General features: G+C 36.3%; 1 protein-coding gene across 1 annotated transcript; it reads right to left on the bottom strand.

The window, feature by feature from the left end:
* Window positions 1-1,781: 1,781 nt before the first annotated feature.
* LOC146585352 (eukaryotic translation initiation factor 1A, Y-chromosomal) lies at window positions 1,782-9,882 on the bottom strand. Its single transcript, XM_085323098.1, has 6 exons — window positions 9,797-9,882; window positions 8,138-8,241; window positions 6,601-6,651; window positions 5,615-5,696; window positions 5,419-5,510; window positions 1,782-3,133 (listed from the first exon to the last, which is right to left on the bottom strand). The coding sequence occupies exons 2-6, from the start codon at window positions 8,219-8,221 to the stop codon at window positions 3,128-3,130; spliced, it is 315 nt and encodes a 104-aa protein (XP_085179224.1). The 5' UTR covers window positions 8,222-8,241; window positions 9,797-9,882; the 3' UTR covers window positions 1,782-3,127.
* Between the last annotated feature and the right edge of the window lie 493 nt (window positions 9,883-10,375).

Consider the following 10,375-nt stretch of genomic DNA (forward strand, 5'->3'; position numbering starts at 1 on the left):
AATCCTATCAGTTCATTATGGAGAAGCTGATTAGGGATAGAGCTGGGTACCACACCAAGCAAGTCATCGCTCTCAGTCAGTCAGCTCATTTCCATTCATGGCCATCATTCAGATTCCCCAGCCCTACCAAGTCATGCATCGTACCGTTATATATATACACAAATATATTCGGTATATATATGCAAATATAATATACAGTCATATGATATAACCCATCAATAGTTACATGCAAACAGCACAGTGCTCAACATTCATGGATTACCAGCTCCTCCTCTTCCACAAGGAAAATTGAGTTGTCTTTTTTTTTTTAATTGACTGTAGCTGGATAATATCTACTAAGGATTAAGGTGGAAAAGGTCATTCTCATTGTCCAACCAAATGCACAGCTGCAATTATTATACAGTGTAGAAACAAGGGTGAAGATCTGATTTGGAACAAAGAACAGAAATCATTTTTCAAGGTTTTAATCACAGAGAGAACTACAAAGCGGGAARCATCTCAGAGAACACAAACTTTTTAAAACTTGAGCTGCAGGAAAATCATCTTTAAATCCCCATTTTCAATATTACACTACAAGTAAAAAGCTTGCAGCAGTTCCCCAAGCTAAACAAGAATCTTATTAAAAATTTATCAGGAAAACACTCTTACAGATGGAGCACCTTTCATGGCTTTAGTCAGCAATCTTGCAATCCTCCTCCAGCTACTGTTCTGCCACTGCTTGTTGCACAGAGACACTAGAAAGAGAGCTATTTGTATAGGTTTTCCTTCCTCCAAGGAAAGGAGAAACAAGAGATTATATAAAGCTTTCTGAAATGTGCTGAGAAAGGAGTTTTAATAACACACAGATGAAGAGAAGATGAGAAAAGGTGTTCAAGAAAGGCAATGCAGTCTAACATGTAAGTAGAAATTATATAGTCTTGAGCCAAAGCACTAATGGAAAAAAAAAAACCAACAAAGAAATAGGAAATTCCCTCAAAAGCTCTGCAAAGAGGTCGCAGACATGAGCATGTGAACAACAGACTGAAATGAACCTCAGGAGCAAAGCCAGGAACAAAATTCCATCCCTGTCCATCCTTGAGCTGAAGTATCCATAACAATATGCCAGGGAACTCTGGTACAGTGAATGAAATTCCTTGCAATACGGTATTCATTTGTGTTTCTCTTTATCACTGTTCATGCACTCTACATTCTTCACAAGTGTGGAATATTGGTTTTGGCAAGTATAAATTCTGTAATACCTGTCTCTTCAGTAAACATTCATCATGATTTAATCATTAATCTTTCTGCTAGCACAAGTAAAGAGAACATACACCTTCTGCTGTTGGATCTCAAAGCAAATTTTGAGTTTTTAAGCTATTTTCAGAGCTGTTTATAGACTGTTTAGTACACTGAGGAAAACAATAACCTAGGAAATGGCTTATAAACATTTTCCTGAAACATTACAGCTTTTCTGTTTGTTTGCAGTTGAACTGTACAGATGGTCACATTAATTTAATAYACTTTCAGATCAGTATAGTAAGAATGTTATGTTAATAGTATCTTTTCCCGGTATTTAGCAAGTCTTTACAACAAGTACATAAACCTCAGGAAACACTTGGCAAAATTACTTAGTACTAAGAAAAGATCAATATCTCTAGAGTAAGATGCCTGATCCATATAATAATAATAGAAACTGCAGTAAAAAAAGGAAAGAGAAGCCATTTTCTTAAATGCCCTTGAAGTTCAGATCTAGTAGAGAATTCCTCCTTAAAAATCACATAAAGCAACGAAGCCACTCCATATTTAAAGCCATTTTGTTTTTATCTATTGGGGGAGTCACTTTACATCGTACGAAAAGACTGTATAATGAATACAAGTGTCAAGAATCAGATTTTTATGGCACAAAATAGTTTTCTATTAACCTGTTTTCAGAGTTGTTAAATACATAATTAAAGAAATAGAAACTAAGGCTGCCACAAAATATTTGCACAATGATGTTAGTCTTTATTCAACTTGTTAACTGACTCCTCCAGTCAGAAGCTGGAGAACAATCTTTCCATTAGCTTGTTTCAGTGATTAATTCTGGATGAAAAGATCCTTTTCCTAAATTTGACACAAATTCAATTTCTCATTCATATTGTTATTCAGAATTCACATAAACTTTAATGTTGTACCTTACAATGTATGGAATTAAAGATTAAAATAAAACTCTACTTTTAACATAACCTTTTCTATAATGTAAAAATATTCTACCTGTTTAACATATCAAGATTGTTAAGCATTCATTCTGGGGAAAAACTATTTTATGTATGTTTCAGTACAAAACCAACTGTTAACCTTTTGCATTAAGGTATCTCTTAAGTTGGGTGCCACCCAGTGTTCATCTTCTGCAACTACAGCTTAGCTACTGTACTCAAAATACAGAAAAGCTATGCATACAAGATATTTTTAACAACTGAAAATTTGAGATGCTGCTTACTTCTTATCTTCACTTTCCCCCTACCACTCCTCTGTGGCAAATTTATATCTCTGAAATAATGAGTGTTAATTATCAAAATCAGTATAAAAATAGCAGCATGCTACTAGACATGAAAAGCAGATTCTTACATTATGAATTTAAATGCAGATTTCTGCCTTCCTTTTATATTATCAAAATCTTTTCAAAGTTAACATCAAGGCAAGGGGTATAAGGACAGACACTGCATAGTATGATCTGATACTAATCTGAACTGGGTATTTAATCAAAATCCATGATAATCACAGGGTAAACAATTTTTATTTCAAAATACAAGTTTAACTGGAATTGTAGTGATGAAAGCAGAAGAGGGAAGAAGGCAGTCTTTTACAGCCCATGTCACTGTATCTCGCTTACATCCAGAGGTAAAAGCTCTAATTGGTGAAGAAACAAAATATTTGTGGCATTTCATTTAACCTTTGTGATAATCCAGCATTATCCATTTCTAAAGAAATATAAATACTTTAAAACAAACATTGAAAATAAATCCTTTTGATGTAACAAACTACACTCTTTACCGAGAATTTTCAGTCTTCTTAAAAGAAAGGGACTTCACCCAAAAAATAATCGAAATATCAATGTAGAACAATCCTTGGAGGAAAACTGTTGGAATGTAAACCTCTTTGTTCCAATTTAGATCTGAAAAGTAAAAAACAAAAGACTCATTTGTAGTCATTTCACATATGTTTGTCATCCAGCAACTCTCTTTAAACTATTTTAACTTAAAATAGGAGACCTCAAAATCACAGTAGTGTTTCTGCCTCAGCTTATCTCCCATTTTTCCAAAATGCGAACAATTACTCTTCTCCTACATCCTAACCAGTACATAGTTAAGCCTACAATTCTCAAAATCAACACACAGAACTGAGTTTAAGGCAAGCTTCCCAAACTACTTGTCTATTAAAATGAACCCAGTGGCAACATGAACAGTTTTCAAACTATTCTTTCAACATAAACTACTAAGGAAAAGTTCCATCAACTCTCTCATTTTAACTACAACTTTGGAGCTCACAACTCATTCAAAGTAGATCAAGATGATCTTCACAGAACTTACTTATACTTTATCTCTGTATATGCGTTCCTTTATTAAGGCATATTATATTGCATGGCTGACAAACTTAAACAGTGTTAGCTGCACAATTCAATACATTCTCCCACACAGAGTTCTGTTAGTTTGCAAATTTTATTCTTTTGATATTCCTAGAGCAACCTATGATTTTAACATCTTACAATAACTTCATTATTAAAAGCATGYGGTACTAAAATTTTTAACTTCAGTAAGCTAAACCTCAACCATTGGCAGGTCYAAAGTGCTATTTTAAGTGTCTGAAGAGAAATCTTCGGACACTATCATTTTGAAAAATTTTTTTGTATGCACCAGATACTGAGAACCTCAAAATGTCAAAATAAYGTCACAGCATTTGAAGTGAATTAGTCGTATTACCCACTTGGAGAAAGGACTAAAAAGATGAAGAACTAAAACACAGGAATACACTTAGAATGATCTATCCAGTTAAACTGACTCACTGGCTCAGTAAGTTACTGCTTACCCTCTGAGCCAACAGACCCTGCACATATTCATCCTCCAATCCTCACAGCAGATTCTACTTCTGCATTTTAGTATATAAATTTGAATTATAAGTAACGATTTTACTATTGTAATTTGGATTAAGTGTGTACAGGGTCAGTTACCACAGTTTAGTGATAAGCAGTATCACAGTCGACTCTGACAATCTAAATTCAGGATTACATAACGTGAGTAGCTGCTAAGACTCAGCTTTTTATGATTTTTTTGTAATTCACAATGTGCAACAAAAATTGCAATTTAAAGACTCCCCCCCCCAAATCCCTCAGTTATTTCTACAGTTATTATTAGATGGTGAGCCTACTAAAACAGAGAAATCAGAAAGGCRAAATCCACACATATTCATGCAATTCATCAAAACATCAGTTATTTCCATTTTATCATTTGCTACATCTATATAACCTGTGACCTGTTCCAGTGTTTGGTGTCCAATGCAGTTTGCATCAACATGGTTTATGGCTYGCCTTGCTTGGAATAAACTGGACACATCTGCTCTGCATGGCAAGGAGGCAGACCCCCAAGTCCTTTTGCCTGCTCCCTCAAAGATCCTTCTAACCTTCCATGCAGGAGAGAGAAACRAATCCCAGAGGTCTGGCTCTACCTTGCTGTATCATCTGCTCTACTTTCCATCGTGAACTTGTTTTGAGGAGTTTAAACTTTAGAGAGCAGTGCGGAGGGCTACATTCAATTCCTTCAGTATTAACACTGACAGTTACATCTGTGTATGTAGTCAGAAACTTTTGTAATAGCAACTCCTCACATAATATACACACACACATATGTGCATRTCGATACAGAACCACTTGAAGGGCACTGCTATACAAGTCTGGGTCTTTGGGGCCAAATTATTTCAATGATTTTTTTTAAGCATCTGAAGAAACATTGTAAAGTTTGGTTTTTTTAGGTAGTGAGAAGATTGCTTTGTAGCTCACCATATTTGTGTTGCAATAACATGACACCAAGCACACACRCTTTGCACAGAAGAGAATGGTCAACTAGAACAGCATTGCAGGAGAGAATGGAGAGGTGGTATGCATATATCCATACCACTTACTGAAACAGGCCCTGGCTTAACCAAACTTCTGTCAGGCTTGTCTGAGGGAAACTGCTCAGCTGTTCTTCTCCAGAAAAGATTCTAGAAACTGATACAGTAGAAGAACAGGACCCTGGAGCAGTACAAAATACACTGTCATAAAAGGCTAAGAATAAAACTCTTAACCAGGTGAGATATTCTAAATATTAATATGGTATTTTACTTGCACTAAAACAATAAAGAACAGCTTACTGCCAAAGATGATCACTTCAAGCATATGATATTAAATATATGTTTATTACTTACGTCATCGATATCTTCATCATCATCTCCAATATCATCAAACTGGATTTCGTCATCATCCCCAGGACCAAATGTGTCTGTTTCATTGATTTTAGCTGAAAAATAATTCAGAGAAGTTAAGGAGTATACTTGTAACAAGTCAAGATGAACTGGATATTCTTGTCCAGGAACTCTCAATTTGAACTAAAAAGATTCTTACCGTGTTCTGGAAGCTCCCCATATGCTTTCAGACTTCTAGCTTCATCTGCATTGTACTTTAGAATAACATCAGCCTTGTTATCCTAAGTAAGAATTTATTAAAGTTATTAGTCATCTGTGAAAGCAGACTAGCAAACCCCATATTTTTTATATATATATAAATATATATATAAAAGCAGTGTCTTGATCCTTCTTTTCCCACCAGTTCCTCTAATTCTGAAGCAAAAAATGCTTATTTGTAGAATATCTTCRTTTCTTCTAGGCAACATTTAATTTTCTCCTGTTACAACTAGCCTGAAAAGTTGTTTTATGTCTTTGAGATTAATCTTTCTTCAAAGACAGAGTGAGGTGTTTGGTGGTCCCTACAAAAAAAAAGTGCCACAGCTTCCTAGTTTTAAGCAGTTTAATCTATGCAGTAATCTTAAACATTTTACTATTCCATAACACGTTTCAGAAGCAGAATCCAGCTTCTAACAACTGACGACACTAGAAAAACAGTCACATAAAGGCATTTACCCAATGAAAATTTGGTAAGTGTAGCTTTAAATTAGGTGAAATTATTCTATTTTTGGAATTTAAAGTAGAAACTAATCACTGATTAACTGACCTCTTAAAGTAAAAGCCTGAATACCAAGGCTCCAAGATTCTCATTACCACAGTAAAATGTTTGGTGCTTTACTCCATCTTCCTTTTATTACAAGGCCCAAATACCAGGCCTGGGAAAAAGAAAAAATAAAAGTTCTGGCATGATGCCAGTAAGTAGCTTCATCCAAAGTCTCAGGGTACAATTAATTAGAAGAACAAGTGGAACCAGAATTTGTCATCTATTTATGACAAACTTACTGGAATTAAAAATCATTCTTTAGCATAATAAACACAAATCAGAAGAAAGTTAAATAGGAATTCCCTCAGCAAGCTGCTGTAATTTAACATTAAGCACAGCCATTTGTTGTAAATTCTTCTACAGTAAATTGATAAAATTTTTACCTGGTAGTCTCTTAAGCCCACCAATATAATATCAGATGTATTTATCCAAACCTGAAAGAGTAAACATTTGTTATATTCCAGGAATTCAACTTTTTCTCCTGTAATACTAAATTTAAGCATAGCATATTTAATTTTACTGAAAGACATTATACCTTTCACTACAGTCACCATTTCCACTTTCTAATCAATAAGCTGGAAATATYCAATTTCACATTTTAACAGCAAAACCAATCTCACAAATACTAAGCATGTTACAGAGCTAAGGTAAATCACATCCCTCTAGGAGCTTCTTTCCAACAGGACGGCTAGTTAGCTACAACTTTGGTGAAAACAGCAGAAACTGTCAGATGATCACTTTGTGAACTGAAACCCACAAGGGCAAAAAAAAAAAAAAATGCTGAGAAGAGGTGATGGACAAGTAAAGAACTCAAGAAACCTGAATCAAGTTGTTTCTAGTGACTATGCTAATCAGTCAAACCAAACCAAGAAACCTGCAAAGCAAGAAATACTAATTTAAATGCACAAGCCAGTTCTGTCCCATATTAGCTTGATTTTTTGAAGATGGAATTTAATTCAGTCAGGACTTCCTTTTAGGCACAAGGAATAGCTAAGGGATGCCTTCTGTAGTGAGAAATGAATTCTGCACCAACTAGCATTTATTTATGTATATCCATCACATTCAAGARTTGAAGTGAGTGAGTGAAAGAGAATCTTTTTAGAATTATTATTTTTAAAAAATTGTATTAGCTCTTACACAACCTAATATTCCTATAATAATTTAAGGAGAAAAATATCTAGCCAATATCTCAATTTTGCCATAGCTGACASGTAAAAGGCTTTTCTTTTCAAGCATCTGACATTTCTTTGGTCCTTTTTACATAATGACAACGTTAGAAAGTGTAATTGATGTTTCTTTCCCATAAAATATTTGAAGTATTTTTGTGATAAGTCATTTACAGTCAAGAGACTATGCATCATCTGTTTATAAACAAAGCTATTATGGGTGTTCTTTGCGATGTAAAACAAGCCTTGAGTGACTTAAAGAACATGAGGTATACCAAACTTGAACTGAAATCGATCCAGTTCATAGCAGTTTAAAGTAGAACAGAGGAAAAATAAACCCCAAATATACGCAAAAAGTATAGAAAGTCTCCACTATAGGAAGCCTAATGACCTAAAAATTGGACTACTGACCTCTTCTGCAAAGTCATTTAAATAAGCATGGCTTTTAAACTGCACTATCATTATATTTCACATTTAAAGCATGACAGTGCACACTTCAGTAATTCAGATCCAATATAAATGCAATTTTAGGAAGCCCAATTAGTAAGATGTTTCTTCGATATGAAGACTTAATATTTCATAAACAACCCAAAAATATTTCCCGGGACACACATCAGAAGAGCAGCCCTTCACTTATGAGCTAGACTTGGAATCTAAAGGTTGCCAATTTTTGTGCTCAGACAATACAAAGTAATTTAATATTTAAAAAGTTTGAATACTACTTTTTTTTTCTATTTAAATGCTTTAAGATTACCTTTTTTCTTAGTTTCCCTCTGATATGACATAACCTCTTCACACCATCAAAACATAATGCCTCCAGTCTTCCATTGCCTAACATCTTGATCACCTGGGCATATTCTGAAAGAGACAGTAACATACAGTAAAGCTTCTATACAAAGGCAGGTTTATGAAATGACCAGTAACTTTTGTCATTGTAGTCAAAATCTGCTGTAGTATTTTATAAAACACCAACAGCTGAGAGGAACTTTGATCAGCCATAACACAGGCTGCTATAGTTTTTGTATCATTGTTGAACATTTTCCAATGCTGCTCACCCTTGGTTGTATCCTTGCTTTTTTTCCCTCCAGAATGTTTACGAAAGACAACTTTACAGCTATCAAGAAGAGTTCTCAGTCTTACACAGAGTTTAGAAGTTTATTACAGCACCACATCTGTTCTCCCCACTGATAAAATCTTGTGCATCACCGAGGCAAAAGGAGAAAGTGGCACTTGAACATTCATTCTGCATTCCCCCCTGATATTCTGAATCCCTTCTGCAGAGGTTCTACAGAGAAAACTCCTGTTCTTAAAAGGATGATACTCTCAGAAACTATCCRAGAGGCATTCCTGTACTTACCAAACTTCAACTGAGAACGTGAAGCTTCTCCCTAAACCCCGTTCCCCCAAGCAACTCTCACATTGTATTCGATCTCCTTGCTTCACTTGCCTCAGTTGGAAAGGATTTTAAGTTTTATATGGGCATCAAAAGTCAACTCCTTTTTGCTTTTGTCACAGAATTATCAGCAAGAGCTTCAGAAATGCATTCAAACATCATATATGCCTTTAAAATGACGAGAAAGGCTCCAGTGATTTAAGTCTGTACCTTTCCTGTACATCCTTTGATTAACGCGTCATCTAATTAGTTAGCTGCCAGGCAAGTACTCACTTACATGCATGCTGGTACGACAACGTTACACACAAGACAGGGTGAGCCAAAAAACAGGTGAGATCACTGCCACCAACAGCAAGRGAGAAGGGAACTCTCCCGGCCATATACTCACAGCGCTTACTTGACTTGACAAGATTCAAATAAGGACCTTATCTATCGTTTCTGTTTTAATAGTTGCTAGACATCTCATTCCCAACTTCCCAATTAGTAAACTAATTCAACTAAATCAACAGTGAATGGTGGAAGAAGAGCGAGACATACTTTTTTGCAGTGTTAGCAACTTCAGGGAGCTCACAAAAATATGCAAGAAATGATACAGTTAGTATAAAGCAGTAAGCAGGACTGAGTTAGACATCCAGCAACTACTGGCARCATTGACTTAGGTCACCTAAGCTAGCTGCTTACGGACCCTCACAGAGAGCAACCCAGAAGACTTCCACAGAATGTTTACATGTGGACGGCATGACACACAGCATTGCATTAAGGTCAAGAAAAAGCAAGCTTCATTCGTAACTTGGTGAGTCTCCAAAACTTCCCATTTCCTAGTATCTTCCTCCTACACTCAATGTATCATTTAGAATTCAAATATAGCCCCAATAAGAATGCATCTTTCTATTCTGTAATAACTTTGTGTTTCTCAGACACCCATACACGTTTGCTTTCTGGACTAACATCCAATGTGCGTCAATTCCATACTGGACTGAAAGCACCAGCATTAATGGCTTATTGCAGTTAAAAACTCACCTTGCCCGTCCTCCTTGAACACCAGTTCTCTTTTTTCTGATTCATTCTCATTCTTACCTCGCCGTCTATTTTTACCTCCTTTGCCTAAATTAAGAGAGGAGGGGGGAAAAAAAAGGAAAAGAAGAAAAAATGTTACTACCTAGTTGGTTACTACCTATAAATACAGCGAATGAAATAATCTATTAGACCTGGGGGAATTTCTGTCCTTGCTCTCAATATGGCAGTTTTGAGAGTTTTATCCAGGCCTAGACTATTTTCTTATGCTTAAGCATTTTTACCTCTCCGTTTTTAACTGACCGAGTAGCAGCGCGTCTGTTACGAGATCGGAACCTCCACCGCTAAAGGCTTCCTGCTCGCTCGGGAGTGACAGTGGCTTTCAAAAGGGATATGCCCCCAAATCTCCATTTTCGGTTCTTGTGGCGGCTACGACCGAAGAGCTCCATGCAGCGGCGGGGCAAACCGGTGCTCGCAGCCAACAAAGAACAGCGGAGGACGAACCCGAGCGCTTCTCGCGGCGCCGAGCCCCGGCACCAGGCCGCGGCGGCGGCTCCCACGTGAGAGGCGGCGGCGGCAGCGGCG

Source organism: Rhea americana, unplaced genomic scaffold, assembly GCF_003343005.1.
Source record: "Rhea americana isolate MKP2758 unplaced genomic scaffold, rheAme1 scaffold_82, whole genome shotgun sequence".
Taxonomy (NCBI): domain Eukaryota; kingdom Metazoa; phylum Chordata; class Aves; order Rheiformes; family Rheidae; genus Rhea; species Rhea americana.